This window comes from Brienomyrus brachyistius, chromosome 1 (genome assembly GCF_023856365.1).
Source record: "Brienomyrus brachyistius isolate T26 chromosome 1, BBRACH_0.4, whole genome shotgun sequence".
Taxonomy (NCBI): domain Eukaryota; kingdom Metazoa; phylum Chordata; class Actinopteri; order Osteoglossiformes; family Mormyridae; genus Brienomyrus; species Brienomyrus brachyistius.
Genome location: NC_064533.1, coordinates 15,173,464 through 15,193,797, shown reverse-complemented (window position 1 = coordinate 15,193,797; position 20,334 = coordinate 15,173,464). Strand labels below are relative to the sequence as shown.

At 39.9% G+C, this 20,334-nt stretch overlaps 2 protein-coding genes and 1 pseudogene across 2 annotated transcripts; 1 reads left to right on the top strand and 2 right to left on the bottom strand.

The window, feature by feature from the left end:
- Positions 1 to 5,277: 5,277 nt before the first annotated feature.
- Positions 5,278 to 8,575, bottom strand: LOC125743603 (interleukin-10-like). The gene is made up of 5 exons (XM_049015943.1): positions 7,876 to 8,575; positions 7,726 to 7,779; positions 7,446 to 7,586; positions 7,126 to 7,200; positions 5,278 to 6,360 (listed from the first exon to the last, which is right to left on the bottom strand). Exons 1-5 carry the CDS (start codon positions 8,032 to 8,034, stop codon positions 6,253 to 6,255), a joined length of 537 nt encoding a protein of 178 aa, XP_048871900.1. The 5' UTR covers positions 8,035 to 8,575; the 3' UTR covers positions 5,278 to 6,252.
- Positions 8,576 to 11,034: 2,459 nt separating this feature from the next.
- Positions 11,035 to 11,178, top strand: LOC125706140 (U1 spliceosomal RNA; annotated as a pseudogene).
- Positions 11,179 to 17,983: 6,805 nt separating this feature from the next.
- Positions 17,984 to 20,148, bottom strand: il22 (interleukin 22). The gene is made up of 5 exons (XM_049016884.1): positions 19,475 to 20,148; positions 19,308 to 19,376; positions 19,074 to 19,217; positions 18,761 to 18,820; positions 17,984 to 18,651 (listed from the first exon to the last, which is right to left on the bottom strand). Exons 1-5 carry the CDS (start codon positions 19,625 to 19,627, stop codon positions 18,577 to 18,579), a joined length of 501 nt encoding a protein of 166 aa, XP_048872841.1. The 5' UTR covers positions 19,628 to 20,148; the 3' UTR covers positions 17,984 to 18,576.
- Positions 20,149 to 20,334: the final 186 nt, after the last annotated feature.

Below are 20,334 nucleotides of genomic sequence, written 5' to 3'. Positions count from 1 at the left end.
CAACAAAAGACGCCATTCTGCGAGCACAGGGTCGCGCCTGCGTATGGCGCGCCTGCTACAGCCACTACGCCCGAGGCTCCTTTGCCTCCACCGCCTGCTGCAACCGCTCTGTTCGAGGCCGCGCTGCCTCTGCCTCCTGCTTCTATTTCGCCCTGTCTTTCGTCTATATCAGTCCACGTCTTGCCCTGCCGTTTGTCCGTCATAGATGTTAGTACCGTTGATCTGTCCTGCCCGTAGCCTTGTTCCCCTTAATAAATCCCCGTTTTCCCAAACTTTTGCCTCCCGGCTACGTTCTTCCCTGCCTCATACCTCCCAGCTGGGCCGTCTGCACCTGTGAACCTGACACCTCCAACCTTTAATCCCAGGTTCAGCGGAATACCCACGTGTCTGTGGGCCCTTGAGCTAGGTCCTTAATCCCCAGCCCCATAGGTGACGTCGCAGGTAGCTGTCCTTCACTGCCAGGCTTGCTCTTGCTCTCACCTTTGTATATGTCTTTGTGTCATGGAGAGCAAGATGGGGTAAGTGTGAAAAGAGGATTTCTCCATGGGGATCACCAAAGTTGTTATTATTATTATTATTATTATTAATCTACGGTTCTTCAGATTCCTTCATCAGATTTGCATAGGTATGGTGATAATATGCAACCTTCTCAGTGGTATAGGTTAGCTATTTGTCACTCATGTCTAGAAGGTCACGGGTTCAAATCCTGTTGCTGGTTGAGTAATCATAATATCATCAGTCTCTTGACCAAGACCCTTAACCCAAATTGCTCCGGGGTGTTGAATACTACCTGAGATAGACTGGGTATTCACATTCCCCATGGCAAACGCCTTTACCCATTTGACATCAGTCTCCTTAATCATCGACTTTGTTTTTGTCCACTGGCAGTGGTCAACATCACACTCCTCCAGTTTGCTCAGTGTACCCTGCTGGCCCTGCACAGGGAGTGTTTAACCCTGCAGATCTGACGCCATTCTGTCACAGTTTTTAAAGATGTGCTTTACCCCATTTACTGCTCATAGATAATGCTGGTATACTAAAAGCATGATCTGTGTAAACCATTGTGGTTCTTGCAGCCCATGTTCTTTTACTGCCTGGATTTTAACATGCGTTCTCAAGAAGCTATGCTTTGCCTTCAGAAATAACCCTTTGAAATTCCCCCTGCAAAACCGTGCAGAAAACATATGATGTTATTTTTTTTTCTTAGCTTTTCCCGTAAGCCTTCGTGGTTTTTCACCCATAAGTTTTTTGCCTTGTGGTGAGCTCAAACTGAAAGAAAATCAAAAGTGCACACTAAATGTCATTTGCGCTTCTGCAAGATAAAGTTTCATTCATAATTAGCACATACTTATTAGGGCGCGGCCAGTACAGCGCCCTCCACGTTCTCTTCCAGCGTACTATCAGCGAACATCGTTTCCAGTGAGGAGGGCGAGTGTCGTGGTAGCGGACCGCGTTGATTTTTTCTTCCTTTCCGTGAAACACGTTGCGGTTTGCTGATTTAGCATTTTGCTACTCCGGGCTGAAACTCCAATGTTGTGCTTTTGTGATGCACTTTAACATTGGCAAACACAATATGAAGGAGGGGAATGATTTGTCAAGGTGTGGTAACTATTATGGTATTATGGTTTCTTCGATATGTCGCATCTGGCCCTGAACAAGCGCATCTAAGCTGGCGAGGTTGGAATGTTTTCTTTTTAAAAAAAAATCTGCATAATAATAAATCAAAAGGAAATATAAGATAATAATGATGATGATGGTTATATATTGCTATGTAACTCCTGTACTTCCTGGCTTGAACCAAACATTAATAGAAACTGCATGCCATGAAATCCATAAGACCATGACACTGATAGCAGTAGTGCTTTCTGTAAAATCCTGTTGCATATATTTAAACTTCAATACACACTTATAAAATCTGTAATATAAATGCTATTCTATGCAATAATATACTTTCAAATAACATGCAAGATCTTATATGGTATCCTTACAAATTCTGCTATGATTTTAACTTTTATTTGTCTTACATAGGGTGGGCAATCTTACCCTCAGAGGGCCGGTGTGTATGCAGGTGTTTGGGGTAACCTTTAGGTCAGGTGTTCAGACCCAGGTGTGAGGACTCTTTAGCCAATCAGTCCTCTAATTAGTAATCTAATTATGGAGTTGCAGCAAATCCCACATACTGTAGCCAACGGCCCTTTCTGGGTAAGATCCCCCACCCCTGTATTACATGGTTGTCATCAGCGATTGAAGGCAATAGTCACTGCTATATTTGAAGCAACCTTAAATATAAATAGGCCTAGTCAGTTTTGCAAAGCTAAATGGCCACTAACAGTAATGTTTCAAAACATTAGATCAAAAAAAACTCTTGTGTTCATAAACAATTACTGAAAAAGATATTTTGTACATCAAAAAAAGACCAAAACATTTATTGAATTTTGTAAATAAATAGAGTTGCACCTGTGACTTTTGAAAAGTTTCAATTGAATATGTTTTGGTATAATCTTCACAATTGAGGAGCAAAGTTTTTGAGCTGAAATGGCCAATGACCTAAAATCAGGCTTCCTCATCATATGTTGCAGTACTGAGAAGCAGAACTCACTCAGTGCTCAGATAATCCAACAAATAACTTTCATTACATTTTCAAAACTCACTAAGTCCAGAGATTTTTTTTCAAAATCGTAACCTGTGCATTGAGTCAGTTTTGAAAATGTTTTCTTAATTGCTTTTTTTATAAATTCTAAGAGATCTAATATTTAGAAGTTAAACTTAAATAATCAATGTATTGCAACTTTGTATGCATTTTTTCCTATGTATAAATGTAACAGATAATGTGATCATTTGACTTACAGCTATTGATAGGTGCCATATTTACAGAATACAGTACACCAAGCAGTGTACTGGAAGGTATATGCTCATCACCTACTCAAGGGTGACATCTTAAGGCTGTTATGCAGTATTTGGAAGCAGCTTCAATGGGCTAAACTAAAAACATTTTCTGAAAAAAAGCATGAGTATGCATCTGTTCATGCGAAATACCAGTACAGTTACCACCAAGAGATATACACATTTTCCAATAACAGTCTGAAGTAGATTCGGATATGACTCCATTTCCTGAAACATTTAAAAACTGTTTTGCAGTTGTCAAAGTCAGGTTAAGGAATGTTTAATGAGCTTCACTATAGGGTAGTGTTTAAACAGCCCGTCATAGCCTATAATATTTACACAAGTACTATTTTTGTCAGGAAACGGTTGGTTAACTGATATGGATTATTACACGATGATGGGTTTCGGAACACAACAAAGGTGGCTATACTTCTGTGACCATGATTTGGCGACGTCACCTGGAAATCCCAGCTGCACCAAGGTTAATCCTATGAGTTTAAGAACAGTGGCCAACATGGCCTGTGCAAAATACTGTATATCAGTGTTTCCCAATCCGGTCCTCGGGGACCCACAGTTGTTCCAGGTTTTTGCTCCCCCCGAGGTCCCTGCCAGACATTCCACATTTTCGCTCCCCGGAAGTTGGGAGTGAGCAAAAACATGGAGTGTTTGTGGGTCCCCAAGGACTGGACTGGTAAACACTGCTATATATGATAGCCACAGAGCAATTCTTAGCCTGTACATGACCTGAGCAGTGTAGCCGACGAGCCGTGTATCTGAAGCATTGCTGATCTGGTGGTTCTCACATGCAGTGCAGGAAGTCCAGTCCTCAGCCAGCACAGTTTCTCTTTGGGGGCACTGTGTCTCTCTCCAGGTTAGGAAACTCTGGCTTGCAGAAAGATGTCACCATTGCGCCCCTGAACAAGGCCCTTAAACCGAATCGCTCCAGGGGTTGACCTTGCTTTCTCAAAACCTGTGCCAATTGTAAAATAACCTGCATATGATTAGAACAGAAAAAACATTAATGATACAGCATGTAATGCCCTATAAAAGATCAACAATGGCTTAGTATTTTATATATGCTTATCCATCCATCTTCTATAACCACGTATCCAGCAGAGGGTCATGGTGGGCCTAGAATCTATCCCATGATGCACAGCGCACAAGACAGAGGATGCCAGGGATGGGATGACAGTCCATTCCAGGCCACACTCTCAGACAGTCACACAATGAGGGCAGGTCAAACACTGAAGAAGAAGCCAGAGTGAGCACTGGAGCACTGGAGCAAGAACATGCAATTTAGGAAAGAATCCAGGGTGGGAATCAAACGCCACGTCACTGGAGGTTTGAACCTACAGCACTATTCACTGCATGACTTTGATGCCTTTTACATAATCAGAACAAAGCAAATGAAGGGAAGAGTGACCAGTGCCCCATACATGGTATTTTAAATACTAGTACAAACCTCTTGATTAAATTTTTCCTTTTAAATACATGATTTGGATTTATCAAATCTAATACATGTACTATAAGCCAATGTGCTGCAAACTAAAATGGTAATAAGAAAAGATAAATTATATAGCCCACTCAATTATAAATGCCTATAATCGTCTGACTTCCTGGTCTTGATTACACTTGGTTTTAAAATGCATGAAGGGTGATCGTATCGTAAATGTAAACGCCCACCAAGATGAATTGTGATCCGATCATTCAAACCACTAGCTAAGGTGGTCTGGGACACGTTTGATTGCAATTTTTTTTGTAGTGTAATAGCTGAAGTGTCCTGATGCTGTGCATGGAATGTTAATGACATCTGGTCTGCTGGACACCTTGGAGATGCATGATAGACGCACGCAGGTGTAAATAGCAAGGTGTCAACTTGTGATCCGATCGCCGAAGACGCAACTTAAAACCAAGCGTAAACAGGGCCTCTAACACAATACTAATCCATTTTAAGACCGGTTTCCTTTCACTTTCATATTGTGTGAGTAATTGATTTTTGCCACTGGAGGGAGTCGGATTCAAACAAATGCACAAAATCTGGAACAATGAAGTAAAACTTTCCACCTTTTTATCTCACTGGTCATAGTTTGTAGTTTTCAGTCAAATAACAAAGGTAATATATTTTTCTTAATTTAAAATATTATATTTGTGTCAGTTTGGATATCTTAAATCAGGAAAATCTTAAGAAGTTATTAATACATTTTGAACATTTTTTAAAAACCATCTTTTATTGTTATAACAGCCTCCAATTATTGACCTGCGTAAACTCTACATGAAGTTAGAATATATTAAGTTGCACTGAATTAATTCTTGGAACATTAAAAAAGGTACCAATAAATAAGATTAAATATGTTTAAAATATTTTTTTAAAAATGATGAAGTACAACAGTAGTCTAATATATTAAACTTAAAGAAAAAAAAATAAATTATTACTATACATTAAGATACCATGAAAAAAATACTTCATTTGAAAATGTTTTTGATTTTGCTGCATAATACATCAAGAAACATCTGGGTGGTGAATATTAGAAATTCATTTAACATATTTCAATTATATCAGATTTGTTTTTAAAAACCATTTTGTATTTAAATAATCAAACATTATTGCATCTATCCATCCATTTATCCATCCCTCCATCTATCCATCCATTTCTCCTCTATAACCACTTATCCAGTACCAAATCACTGAGCCTGGAGGCAGCAGGGAAACTCAGAACCTGATGTGAATGATGCTCTCTGGGATAAGCACCGATGTACCTCCAGGGTCAGCATGATGACTGTGGGCTGGACCGTTGCCTCCAATGTTGGGGGTTTTCGTGGAGTCTGCATGCTCTCCCTGGGTTTGCAGTGGGTAATTCTCAGAGTCTAATTTTCATCTCTAAATTGTGGATAAAATATAACTCTGTACGTGAGGGTGTATTTGTGCCCTGCAACGGAACAGCATCCTGTCCGGGGTGTACTGCAGCATTCTGCCTTATGCTGCCTGGCACAAGCTCCAGGTCTCCAATGTCCCTGAGGATGATGAAGCGCTTAGAAGAGGGATGATTCCAAAATCCAGCTCTGCTCTTCCTTAACTGACGATGGTGTTTGGCTTCTTTCGCTGGCATGTTGAGGTAGCTTCCATTCCATAGGGTTTCCCTTGTATGCATTTGTCTCAATAAATACTTTTATAAATAATTGAAAAATACTCTGAAATCGTGCTTTTGACAGAAGATGATTTGACAGTTCAGCATCATGTCTGGAAGGAAGTGAATTGTAGAGGGTTGATGTCCTCGGTTTCCAAATGGAGGTTATCAATACGATCAAAGCACCGACTGCGTGGTGCAGGTGTTTGTCGCAGCCTGCAGCACACGCTGCCACCAGTGGTCCTTACTGCCTTTTCCTTCCGGATTTTCCTGTGTGGTGCATGTAGATGTGTATCCAGACCAGAACGGTCTTAAACTCTCCTATGGCCTTTTTCATACCGTTTGTCTCGAGCTGCCAAGAAACAACAGGGATGTGACTGCTTGGCATGGGCGGCATTTGCACTATTTCTATCATTAATAGGCTACCCAGAAACCGTTTGCCATTAGATTACTGGGAGCTGCATTTAGCATGTAAATACCCGAAGAGATGAACTGTATTTTCCCCATTCAAATTATAAACGCAATAAGTCAAGTATTTTTAAAGTACAATGCATGATTATTATATATATACACACTGCCAGTTAAAAGTTTTTCTACAAGGAATATTAAATATTGCTACGGTTCATGGGATGATACAGTTTACTAGTGCATTTAAAATTACAAGACCGCCTAGAATTTGACTATACCATCACTGGTTAATAGGATGTCGGACATGCACTGTTGCAAACTCTTTCCATGTTGGAAAGGAAACTTGTTTTATTTGACTTATATTTCATTTATAGTTGGCCATCCTTTCCAATGCTTAACAAGAATAAAAAAAAACCTGCATTTTATTAAATAAATGGAAAAAGTGGTAAAAAAAAAAAACTATGATGTGCAAAAACTTTCAACTGGCAGTGTGTAATTGGCAGGCAGGAACGCGTTTGCGAAATTACTTTTGTTTTCACTCTCATAACATACAATACGCTTAAAAACTACGCCCATATGCACTATGCTATGGAATCATGAGCTTAGCATTAAAAAGGTACAACAAAGAATAAGCAATGCCGACCTTTCGAGCTGCGCTCCATCATCGCAGTGATTATACTGCATAAAATTAACAAAACCATTATTTTACCTGACGAAATGTTTGTTTCATTTGATGAATCTTATCTCGCTCGTTTGAGGAGAGGGAACTGCGATGCATCCTCAGCTGCAGGTAAATCAGACTGAATATTCAACGTCATTTCCCACATAACGCGCTGTCTTCAAACATAATTTAGAATGAGTGCTCGTTCAATTTGTTGTGAGTACATTGTTTTGTGGTCACTGCTAACGACTGTTACTTATGACTGCATTGCCATTAATTATTTGTCCTGGCTTGTGTCTTTACCATAATATAAAGGGTAGTTAATTGTTACAAAACATGCACCTCAAAACACAGAAATGAATACTCACACACTGGCTAACTTCGTTTACCATCCTCGACAGAATAATCTGTATTTTCTCATTGTCCCTGGTGTTCAGTGACTCATTGCTGAACACGTCATTCAAGTAAAAGTCCAACATCTCTTTTATAAGTGATAATCCCTTTGGTTTCTGCAGGGAAAATAAGTGGATTGTTAAATTACACTACAAATCTGTATATGAGAGCCGTATGACATTATGTACCATTGCAAACATTCTTTAAAGTATAGCCTATAGGTCAATTAATTCATAAAAGTCCAAATGTTCTTACCTTCAAAGTACCTGTAAATTTTGGTAGAAGTTTCTTGTGCTTATTGTCATCTCTCTGTAACGAAGGCGAATTTTAATTAAAACAAAAAAGATGCAATGAATCATCACATGCAAACAGTCCAGCAGCCCATGGTATTGAGTTTTTACTCACTGGAAGAGAGTTTTTCACATGGTGAACAGCTGTTGAGAGCTGTTCAAGCATCTTGTCCGACACGTTGTGCCTGAAGCACTTAACTCCCCGCGATTCCCCGAGGCACTGAATGCACAGCGCCGCGAGTAGAGCCACTGACGTCAACACCACAGTCTGCATCGCCTTAAGGTCAGGTCTTTGCGGTTTTTCCGCCCGCCGTCGGATGTACAGAAGATTGTGTTTACTACAGTGCAGCTCACTATTTCAGCCCTTTAAATACACCCGATCTCTCAGGGAAATCACGGCCCCCATAATGACGTTTATCGAAACTTTTAGGTAAAATGATTTTTTTCCCCCTTTTTTTGTGTCTTACCTGTTGACTATTGTGGTGATTGCCTGTACAGTGATTGCCTGTACAGTTTTCTGCTACTCTTGCATTTAAATTGGAGCATTACTATTCACGTGTCCTAAAAACGAGATTTCAGTAGTGGTAATTATTATAATTATTGCAAGCATACTCAAGCATACTATTCAGTCATAAAAATCATACAAATTTATTGTGATTAAGTGCTCATCGTTTTTGGGAATTTAACATTGAAGTAAACTATTTTACAACATATATGCGTATTATACTAAAAGTGTTTTATTCTAGTTTTTTGTATGTGCTTTAATGGCAATATATTGGGCACACCAGTAAATACGGTCTGCTCAGGGACGGATTACGGACCGGGCCAGCGGGGCCGCTGCCCAAGGGCCCTTGGGGTGCAGGGGGCCCGTGGGGCCCCTAGCCCAAAACAATTTGCAACGCTTATCAACAATGTATTTTCGTTTGTCTAGAGGGCCTACATTCTTTGATCCTCTGCCTACAAGGGCCCCTGAACCTATAGGGAGGGCGTTTGGCTGCCAAGGGCCCTTGAAATGTGGTGGTTGTGGTGGTGGTGCTGGTGGTGTGGGGGTGGGGGGCCTCGCGAATGTTTTGCCCAGGGGCCCACACAACCCATAATCCGTCCCTGGGTCTGCTAAATATGCATAATGGATTTAGTGACAAGTCTTGGTGTTTCATTATGTTATTTGACTGTCTAGTGAAATTATAGCCCTTTTTGGAAAAATAGTAATTTATGCTCGTAATAAGTTATAATAATAATGATTACACTTTATAGATACCCAGGGAGAGATTCTCTTTTTGCCTTCCATCTTGCCATCTGCTTGGTAGCGAAGGGCAGCCACCGGTAGCCGTGCCCAGGGATTGGGGGGTTAAGGGCATTGCCCAAAGGCCCGCAGACGAGCCGAGGCCAGGTCTGACCCGACCCACTTCCGATCAGAGACACAGCACAATGAGCCACGCACTGCTTAGTTCAGGGAAAATCCTCAGAAATGTGACTGGGGCTGACTTTCTAATCCTGCGGAAATGAGGTGAAGGTCTCAGTTTCCATATGTAAGCTATAAGTAACCAGGTCACTATTTCAAATGATTCAACATGACACTCGTTCTGACCCAGTTAGTTCGCGAACAATGCACTCCTGTTCTTCAGTCGCTTTAACCGAATGTATTTGTGATCATGTGATCATTTCACATAAGTATGGTCACGAAAGTACTATGTGCGTCAGAGTCACAGTTACTGTTCTGCACACTGCACAGAATCAACAGTTTGCTATTCCAAAAAATAGTCCCCGCGGTCATTATCACATACAGTGGTAGAGTTTTGTGGAAAATAATCGGACGTTTCTTACTGACCATACTCTCTGAAAACAGAGTACCAATTTGTACCTTTGCTTATCACTGGGGCTGTACCCTCAAGGGTCTGCTAACTATACCCTTAACGGTTGGTGAATGTACCTTCTAAGGTACAGAAAAGGACTCTGAGGTATAAACAGCTATAATGAACTCCTAATGGTACAAAAATGTATTTCAGAGTCTTTTTCTGTACCATAAATGGTACAATTACCTACAGCTAAGGGTAGAATTGGCAGATCCTTGAGTGTACAGCCTCAGTGTGGTACAAATCGGTGCCCTTTTTTCTGAGAGTGCACTTATTCAGTGAGGGTTACTGATTGTTAAGTTAAATTTAGAGCATCATTGGGTTGATAGAGGAAACCAGAGGACTTTCGAGAGAACCTCAGTGGTGTGAGGCATCCGTACTGCTGTCTGAACAAACATAGCACTCAGAGAAGTACAATCATTAGTTTCTTGTAAGATGAGATAAGATAGGACTTTATTGATCCCACAGTGGGGAAATTTGTGTGTTAACGCAGCTCCAGACAGATAGCAAGAAAGAGTTACAAGAGTAAAGAATATAAAAATACAAGAATAAGAATACAGAATAAAAAATAATATAAAATAAGATAGAACACTGATACAATAGTAGTAATAATGCCTATGTACACTCATACACCGTATGAAATATGGATAGTGGGTTGTGGAAAAGTGCAAGTAATAATAAATATCAACTATTTAACTACTATAGCTACAATTTACTATTCAGGTAGTGCTGGGTATTGGCATGTACATATATACACCCGTGCTATGCACCTACATCCATACATACATACATCCATACATTATATACAGATATGCCTCTACATATACGTAAACTGTAGATGCAGAACCATATACATACACATATACATGCACATGCCCATACCTCTACAAGGTGCGTTATGTATGAGGTGGTAGGTAATGGTGACTTTAGAGGTAGTCTCTGGTGACTCATGACATCATGATGTGTTATACAGTCTAACTGCTGTCGGGATGAATGATCTGCGAAAGCGCTCCTTCCTGCAGCGAGGGTGTATCAGTCTCTGACTGAAGGAGCTGCTCAGCGCACTCACATGCGTGTAAGAATGAAGTAGGAAATGCTTCTCCAAAACTCTGATATTTTGAGGAAGTGTCAAGGAGAGTTTTCAAACAATTTATGAGCCAGGCTTTGGATTTTCCACCTATTTCTATTTCAGCTTTTCCTCATGCTCATAATTCCTATACATGCAGTCTGGTAAATTACTTGAGAAGAGATATGACACAAACTTATATAGCAGGCAGTACGATTGATTACATTTTATATTGCCATAAATACCCCATCCTCTGAATAATTCATGCTATGCATTATTTACCTGTTTCTTCCTAAATGTATTTTTTTTGCTCTATGATGTGCCTACAGTTTAGTATATAATGCATTTTATTTACTTACTTGTCTGGCAGGGGAGACATCATAATCATGAAGGTGGTTCACCCAGGGTGAGACCCAGCCATTGCACTGAATTCCCCAAATGTGGGAATCTCAACTTCATCATTCCTGGTAGTGGGGGACTGCGTTCGCGCTCTCCCCTGATTTTTTTTGGCGGGCAGCGTGTGTCTCAGTGGGCTAAGCGTGTTTGCCTGTAATCAGAAAGTCGCCGGGTCAAACCCAGCCTCAGCACGTCCGCGGGTCCTTGAGCGAGGCCCTTAACCCCCAGCTCCCTGGGTGCCGTTACGGGAGGCTGCCCTTCACAGACAGATGACTCTACAAAGAGCAAGCTGGAGGAGACATAAAGACGATTCAAAAAAGTATCAGTTATCATTATTACTTGGTATCATTTTGTGTGTTTCATATTTTCTTCTTCCTGATGGACAGTTTATAATGTGAAATACACAGTCAATGCCTGAAAACTAACCAAGGATCATCGGATTTTTTATTTAACGTGCAGGTGCAGGGGCATAATCCACACCAGTGGGCCCCCTTCCAGGTAGCTGGCTAGCTGCACGCATGGCAGATCTCACCCCAGATCTCCAGTGGCCTCTGTCATCAGGGTCTACAGCTGAGAGCTTCCACTCCCTGCGGTCTCTCTCTGTCAGCTTTTTCCATGACATTTTTGGCCGGCCAATTCCATGCTTTCCCACAACTTGCATTATTTGAAGGGTTGTCTTTAATAAACTACAATGCATCTCTTTGCAGACATGAGGTTCAATTGTAAAATTAGTTTTTATTAAAACAAAAAGAAAATAGTGACGAAGTTATTTTTATTTATGAAGTTTTTTTTTTGATGCAGCTCTCGCCTGGATAAAAGGGAAGTTATTACTTGTTAATATCAAGGTAAACCTTAAAGATGGCATTATGGAAGCTGCATTTTAACGACGACCACATAAAAGTGGTCTCCTCAGTTCTGATGCTGCTAGTGAACAGATCAAAGATACATTATACTTTTGGACAGACCAAGGTGACACTTTGTCGGGACCCAAAATTCCTTCCTACAATTATGATTGTGTTTTATGAACTCATGTGACCCTGACAAGAAGATGGATGGATGGATGGATGGATGGTTGGATGGTTGGATGGATGTTTACTTAGATTGTTTCATTTTGTTATCCTTCTACATTCTTTGTTGCACAGTCTGGAGGATTAGCAGTTTTATTTCACTGCTGGTGTGCCAGTACATTCATGAGGTGCTTTACTGTTTTTATCCATGATGCAGCCTAGACTGAAACTCTTGTGGCAGATTTATGCAATGTGCAGTTTTATTCGTGATTTATGCAGTGTGTTAATATATATCACGACGTTAAATGTATAGCCTATAGTTAGTGAGCCGGTTCAATGTACGGACTGTAGCATAAGGTGCAAGATGCCCTCGAGGCATAATTCCTCAAGCTGCGGTTTTCGTTTCTCATGAAAGCATCACATAAGGTAGGAATGTGCAAATGGAAATAACCACTCAATAAAAAAATGCAGTTTCATACTGACCAAAGCAAGACTCTGATAACAACCAAAGAGATTCTTTTTTTGCAGACTTGTGTTTTCTCTTATATGAACGGAAAGCATGAATGTAGGCTACAAAATGCTTATTTGCTTGCACTGCATACATGGAAAGGGTTGAAAAACTATGATGAGAAGCTCAGGGGAAGTGGCGGTGTTGACCCGGAGCATGGGAGTTAGGAATGACTCAGCACTCCAGAAACGAGTGTTAGCCATTTGCCCTACTGTAGCCTTTCTATAAGGTCGTGTGGCTTGATTTCGCCCTGCGATGCGAGAATCTCTGCACCAGCATCATTGCATGACCTGCTGAAACTTCTTGATCATGGATTGGGGGTGGGGGGTCATGGATGTGTTTTCCCCAGCCCAGAATCTACCAATCTGCCAAGGGGAACCCCCACTCCCCCCATCAGCAGAATATACTCATGGTGACATTTTGTTAAGGATTTTGTCATGGATACTGTGTTATATTAACTCTTGTGATCAGGATGAGCTGGTGTGAGATGGATGGATGGACGGACGGATGGATGGATAATACTTAGACTATTAATCATTAAATTCCTCATTTGATTGCATAGATTTCTGTATTTCTTCATTTAGGAACATTGAAATTATCTCTTTTACAAGGATTTCAAGGTCGAGAATGTATTCCAGTTATGTTTAACTCAACAACTGAAAAACAACTAAGCTCAATAACACAGTCTATCCCATATGAGACTAATTTAAGCTACACCTTTAAGTAAGACTCTGAGATGGGGTATGGAAATGTGATGATTCTTTATTTGGTTTCTTGCAAACCCTTCCGCATTGTGGAGGTTAGAGGTGCAAGCCCCCCACAATCTGGAAGAACCAGGTGAGATTTTTTGGTCTCCTTGTCAAGTGAAGCGAAAAGACATGAGAAGCATGAGATATGAAGATCACTGCAAGATCACTGTGAGATCTTATCACATAAGAGGCTGCTGTCTGATGTCCTCCAAACCAGCACTCTATATTTTATGAGTTACCAAACTTTTTTGTGTGTTGTCTGCTCATATTTATGTGTCCTCTGCGGCTTTCTCAAAACTCCTGAAAAATCCACATTTAATTTATGGTATCAACCCTGCGATGGAGAAAGTTGTGATGCAGAAAAGTTGGCTGTGTATGAGAACGGTTTGGTTTTCACATATCTTATCTTGTTTTTTTTAATTTGTGTCCCATCTTTAAGTGTTTCTTTAAGACGTGCACACATATGCAGTTGAGAGCAAAGCTTGGGGTGAGAGCAGGGGTCACAGCCATTTGTCCTTGGAGCATTTTTTTTTAGGGGGGGGTGTGAGACACTTGATCAAGGACCCAGTGCACATATCACTATTCTGCAGAAGATGGCATTCAAACCAGTGCCCTTCTGATCACATGTATGGAGGCCTAACTCACAGGCCACACATCACCCCTAGGTTAGATGTCCTACAGCTTCTTTGAAGGCCATTGTGCTTTTTGTTCTTTCAAACACCCAACAGGCCATCATGAGAAGGTTGCATTATGCTACACATGGTGCACGACAAAGCGATGAGGTGCACATCTCCTTTGCATTGCATGTATTCCTGCACAAGCATTGCCGATGTGAAATTATATAAACACAACATTAAATGTTGCCCAGTGGCATTTATTTATTTGTCAGAGGCGTTGGCCAAAAGCAATGCACAAGTAAAACAGATAATACAAAAACAAAGATGAAGTTGTGGACGAGCAAATATTTGTCATTCTTCAGATGTCATAGGTAAGAGAACCAGATTGTCCTGATTGTCACTAAGTGTACGACCTGAGCTTGTTTTGGTTTCCCCTAGCAGAAGACATTTGTCTGTTTCCTCATGGGTTTTTCCAGCATAGGATCAAATAAAGTTACACTTTTTTGCTTCACAGAAGCAAAAATAGAAAGTCGCTGTTATTTTATGCAGTTTTATTGGTTGTAAAGGTAAGACAGAGATTTGTTTTTTGTTATTTTGTGGACTTGCGCCTCTGCCACAGAATATAACCCTTTTTCCATCCATCACAAATTAATTCTGTCCTGTCATACAATGATTTAAACATTAATCGGATTCCCTTCTCATCGCTGGTCCGTAGCAGCTATATTAGCTTGATGGGTACAGCCTGGTGATCCTTTAAGTATTTAATAATGTGGCTGAATAAATATTTTGTCATTTTCTTCCACAATTAATTAATAATAGATCGTTGCACTCCTACCACACTCTGTACATTTTTAGATGCGGTTTCACATTTTACCACTTACAGAATTTGAATAATCTGAATTATTGTATACTTAAAAAATAGGAAATGTATTGTTGGATCATTCAAGTGTCTCTATTATGTGCAAAGAACCTTCTTTCAAATGTTTTGGTGTTTCCTAAAACCCTACGCCACGCACACATAGCTTTGGAATTACCAATGACAACGTTTAAAGATTTCATCACAATGAACTATCCTCAGCTCACAGTCATTATGCTATGCCTCTCACTACCAGGAAGTGCTCGCCTCACTTGTCAAGGATCATATATCACAATAGAGCCATACTTCCTGCATAGGTTTTTCAAAACGGCGTAAATTCCATGTTCGTTCTCATCTTTAGACGGACCAGTCCCATCTTCCTAAAAATCCCTCCTTTGTTGAAAGAGTCTTAAAAGAGTTGATCTGCCCTACTGTTATAAAAAGAAAATTCCCAGATTGAAATATTAAGTGTACTTAAGTACTTAAGTGTACTTGAGTACTATGTACATACCTGTAGGGTGATTTAATAGTAGTTCTAAAGTAACTTTGTCTCTTTATTCTTAAACAGATTTTCAACATGGAACATTTGTAATATTTTATAATTGTTGATGCACCCTATATAAGTTACCAGTCGACTGACATGTAATATCACTTCGCATACAAAGTGGTTATGGTACGGAATGGTAATCCTTTTCTTTTACTAATGTCATGAGTCTTAGGAAGTAATTAGTTAATATGCTGAGGATGATCAAAATATTTCAAGATAATCAGAGTTTATTACACACATTATAATAAGTCAAAAACTCACACTGAATAGAGAAAAGCAAAGTGTGATTTTAAGTGTTACACAAAGTGGTAGCACTAATTCGCCATGAGATGGAGTTATAGTCCTGTGTATTGTACGAACAGATCAATCTTTCTGAGTAATTTCTCTTTCGGTTCTTATTGTGACTGGGATCTTTTTGACCCAGTGTTTAGAGGAGGCTGTGGGCAGCAATGAAAGGAGGTTACCTCTGAAGATGTGGCTCAGACAAGTAGACATCGGTGCTGAGGCAATGGCTGGCTTGCAGGCCCGTTCCAGCACATCAATGAATGCTGGAGTTTAGGTGCATATTGCATGGTTGCATGTTTGATTTCAGCATTGGTGGGGGACCAAATCAGCCCTAAATCCCCTGGTGCTCCCACAGTATGGGTTGGAATTTGTCCCCACTGTCCATCCCCAAATCTAAAGTCAGCTGCAGTATGTTGACGCTAAGCTGGCTTTAATACTGAGATATTACTGAAGGGCCTGATTATCTGTACCAGGTGTGTCAAATTAGGGCTGCACCTTAACTCCGCAGGGTGGATCATCTCCAGGAGCAGGGTTGGGCAGCGCTGGTCTAGACCAGCATTGGACTGCAGCACTCTGTTATTTATGTTGTATATAATCAATGATTAGGGATGCTGTCTAAGGGGTATCAGCAAGTCCTGATCCTCGCTATGCAGTTTCTGGCAAAAAAAAAAACTAAATCTTCATGACGATACCAAGTTTTCTTTCTTTCTCCAAAGCCATCCAGGCACAGCTACAAGAATATAGGAGAGTCCTGGATGAAGGGGCTACATGGAGCTCATTGGGCTACAATCTAGTGCCCATGCTCAGGAGGTTGCTGGTTGGAATCCCAGGGCACACAATGTGATACCACTGTTTGGCCCCTGAGCAAGGCAAGCCGAACTGCTCTAGGGACTAGCTGATTACACTCACTGAACTGTATGCTGCTTTAAGGAATAAAGGTAAAAGTCAACTTTCACGCAGGATTATGTGATGGAACCTGTAGGCTGTAAGTATAATCATCCTCAATGGCAAGTCTGGTTTGGGGTTATCAAACCATTGTGACTTGAGTGTTCTACCATTAGAAAAAAAGATTAGGTAAACCGATTCTGTTATCGAGTTACATTACATAAGCTTTGATTGTTTGTTTGTTTTTTTCTTTTACTTTAAAGCCTGAGTCCTGTTTTTTAGACTAGACTGGGCTGTTTTGACTGGTCTGTGTGATCATTAAAAGTTTTTTGTCCAAGTCCCACGAATAATCGCAAATATAGCTACTATTTCCGTATTAACACACAAAATTTTAGATTCTTTAAAAGAAAGGAAAAAAAACAAAAAAACTGATTCAGAATGGGGGGGCTTTTGGAAATTAATGGGAAACAATCTAAAGTCTTCTTTTGTAGCTTTCATGCGACGTGAAAATCCATCCATCCATCCATTTTCCAAACCGCTTATCCTATTGGGTCGCGGGGGGTCCGGAGCCTATCCCGGAATCAATGGGCACGAGGCAGGGAACAACCCAGGATGGGGGGCCAGCCCATCGCAGGCGACGTGAAAATAATAATTAAAACTCCGCTGATACGGTGAAGCTCAGGTATGAATATTTGGTGGCTTCGGTTAGACTATATAGTTAAGTCTCCTGTTAACTTTATTGTGAAAGTGCGTTGCACGCGGGTAGAATATGACTAACACCAGTCCAAGGCAGTACGGTGGAATTAATTAAGACGCAGCGTCTGCGCCCCCCACTCATTTTCAAAGGCGCTCACAGAAGCAGCGCCCCCCTTGAATGACGCTGCGTTGGCGTTGTCGTTATCGGCAGACGCGCACTTCCTGGAACGTACTGGAGGTGATGCAGTCGTTCTAATACAGAAGTGGAAAACACCTAATTTGATCGATTTTTCTTTTTATGCTGCACTATTCCACAAACGCCTTTTGATGTTTGTTATAGGATCTTACGTTAGTATACTAATCTTGTATATCAAAATAATTAAATAAAATAAGTATACTCTAATGCTATACAACTGCTAAATATTTTACGGTTTACTGCATAAAATAACACCGACTTTATATTTTTCACAGATGTAAACACTTCAGAGCAGAAAACCTGCCTACTCGCTGGCACACAGCAGTCAAGGGCTACACACACACTGTGACTGTTGCAACGTGAAGTGTGAAGCAAAACGACGACCCCATTTGTCAGAAGAAATGTCAACAAAAATGCTTTTTAAACTATTAAATACATAGTACTGATAGGCCAGCGACTGCATTCCGTCTCGATATTTATTAATAATGTAAATTTAAAAAGTATTATCAAAAGAAACACTTGTGAAGCTACACATGATTTTAAAACGCTTTGCTACTGCAGGTTGTGTGGCAATTTTTAAGCTTTATTAAGAAAATTATATTGAGCCGTTGAAACGGAATACAAATACAGTACAGGCATGCACATACGTCATAGCCCGAGCTTATTCAAAATGCATAACTTTTAATCATATTACTTGGTATAACGTTATCGCTGTTCATATCCACGGATAGGCCTTTCTATAGAAATTATAAAAAAACACTCGCAGGTTTGCACTAATATATAATTTAAATATATTAAATATTCAATTACCACAATTGTGGTTACAAACTGTGTACCTTATACAATAAAGGTAACATACCTTTCTTATATTTCCATTATACTCGTACATTATATACATTATATGCATCTCGCCTAGGCTAAAACATATATATATATATATATATATATATATATATATATATATATATATATATATATATATATATATATATATATGGAGTGACAGATAAATACATGCGTCAACAATAAATCAATAAATTAATAGCATATAAAAAGCCATAAATACGTAATCAATTATTGCAACCAACTGAGCTGAACGTACAACAAAAGAATCCTGGGTGACTAATCAATTGGTGAGATACTGTTCGTGTCTTCTCAGCAGAACTTGGCTAGGAAGTCGAAAAGAATATCAATTTCCCCCATCGCTTTCTTCTGCGCCCTCTTCCCCATCTGAAAAAAGTAAATTAAATGAAATACGTTTTTGTTTCAAATAAATGAAAAGCATTGTTCCGCATTGCCTTTATTTTAGATTAAAGACCAATTTGAGGTATTAGCTTACCTTGTGGAAACTCTCCTTGAATCTATGGCTGTGCCCATGGTCATTCACATGCTTAATTGACTGCAATTGGGACGAAAAGAAATAAGCAACGTGAGTTTTTACAATCAGTATATCTTCAAAACCACCGAAAGTGTATTATCTTGATCGGTGCATCATGGCAATCTAATGCTTGTTGTATCAAGGTTGCCGTTTGCAGCTGCAGATGCGAACTGAAATCGTGTCTAGCGCTGGAGGCTTCCGATTCATTTGAAGGGAATCATTAATCTGAGCGCATCGCGCATTAGGGACGAATGCAGGTATTGGCAGCACTTACACAGCCTTTTGCTGTCAGGTCCCTGCTGATCCTGTCCAAGTCGGTTTTCACGGTGGCCAAGTCCGGGAATTTATCCTCTGTGTTGAGCACGTGCCCAAGGTAGAAGTCGAGTATGTTGGCGTGCAGGCAGCAAACGAACAAATCCTGGAAAAGATACATAAAAGTTAAATGAGAATAAAAATGCACCTATTTACGCTAACATGACATTTTTAAATACTTAAATAAGCTGCCTACCGTTTCATTTCGGTAATTCTTTTCGGACTGAATCAGTCGTGTTTCATGGTCATCATCCATCTGTTGCGCCTGTTGAAATATTATTAAAATTCATTATACTTGTAAAATTCATAATGCACTTGTATAAATTCCACAAACCTGCAATGAACTTAAGTAAGTTTACTTACGGTTTTCGCGATCTCCGATATGCGCTGGATAGTGCTGGGGTTATCCAGAGGGGGGCTGCGATGTTCGCTTTTCGGTCTGCGATGCGGATGACTTGTGATGTGATGTGATGCAGCCAAGAGCATCACTGAAAGAACGACTATGTAATTCATCATTAAGATGTTCGGCCAACAAAATTATTGTATTTCTTGCAAGGTAACTTAAAGCCTTTTCAATGTTAAAAATGCGATTGGTGACTATATAGTCAGTAAGAACTGTACTGCTGCCTTGAATTTTTCCTTATAACCTTCACCTGTCCGTGAACCTATTTATATTCTCCAAACCTGGCCCAGATCTCAACGTCATCATCGCTTTGATGTCAGCTCTCTTAAATTGCGCTGAAGCGAAGTGAAAGCGGATTGGAGTTATAGGTTTCAATAATTTAAATAGATTGAACAGAATGTCGTGATCACGCAAAGAAACATTTCTTTTTCAAGTCAAAAATTACGGTCGAAACAAAAAGTGTTTATAAAAATAGCTTATACTGCAGAATAATGACATATTAGGTAGCATTAAATATCTCCTTGTTTACATTTGAAATTAAATCTGAAATGCTAATTTATTGAATTGGATTGTAAGGTAGTGATTTACATGGAATATTTGTCAAGGTATAATAAGTGCTATGTTAAACTTCGCAATAAAATATTTTTACTAGGGTATTATGTATTTGTACTTGGGGAAATCCACAAACGCGAAATTCCACATACGTCTGGAACTGTTATTTTAAGGATGAAGTTCCTGAATTTAAAGTTTTATGATGACGGCATCAGCTGTTCAAGCATCGTTGATGCACGTGCGATTTATTTACTTTCTCCTATCAAAT

Excerpts from the sequence above, each read along its gene's own strand:
- il22 (XM_049016884.1), bottom strand. The coding sequence starts at position 19,627 with ATGATGAATTACATAGTCGTTCTTTCAGTGATGCTCTTGGCTGCATCA. Across the intron at positions 19,377-19,474 it reads TATCGGAGATCGCGAAAACC|GCGCAACAGATGGATGATGA; the intron begins GTAAGTAAACTT and ends ATATTTCAACAG. Across the intron at positions 19,218-19,307 it reads AGAATTACCGAAATGAAACG|GATTTGTTCGTTTGCTGCCT; the intron begins GTAGGCAGCTTA and ends TATCTTTTCCAG.
- LOC125743603 (XM_049015943.1), bottom strand. The coding sequence starts at position 8,034 with ATGCAGACTGTGGTGTTGACGTCAGTGGCTCTACTCGCGGCGCTGTGC. Across the intron at positions 7,780-7,875 it reads ATGTGAAAAACTCTCTTCCA|AGAGATGACAATAAGCACAA; the intron begins GTGAGTAAAAAC and ends CCTTCGTTACAG. Across the intron at positions 7,587-7,725 it reads AATTTACAGGTACTTTGAAG|AAACCAAAGGGATTATCACT; the intron begins GTAAGAACATTT and ends TTTTCCCTGCAG.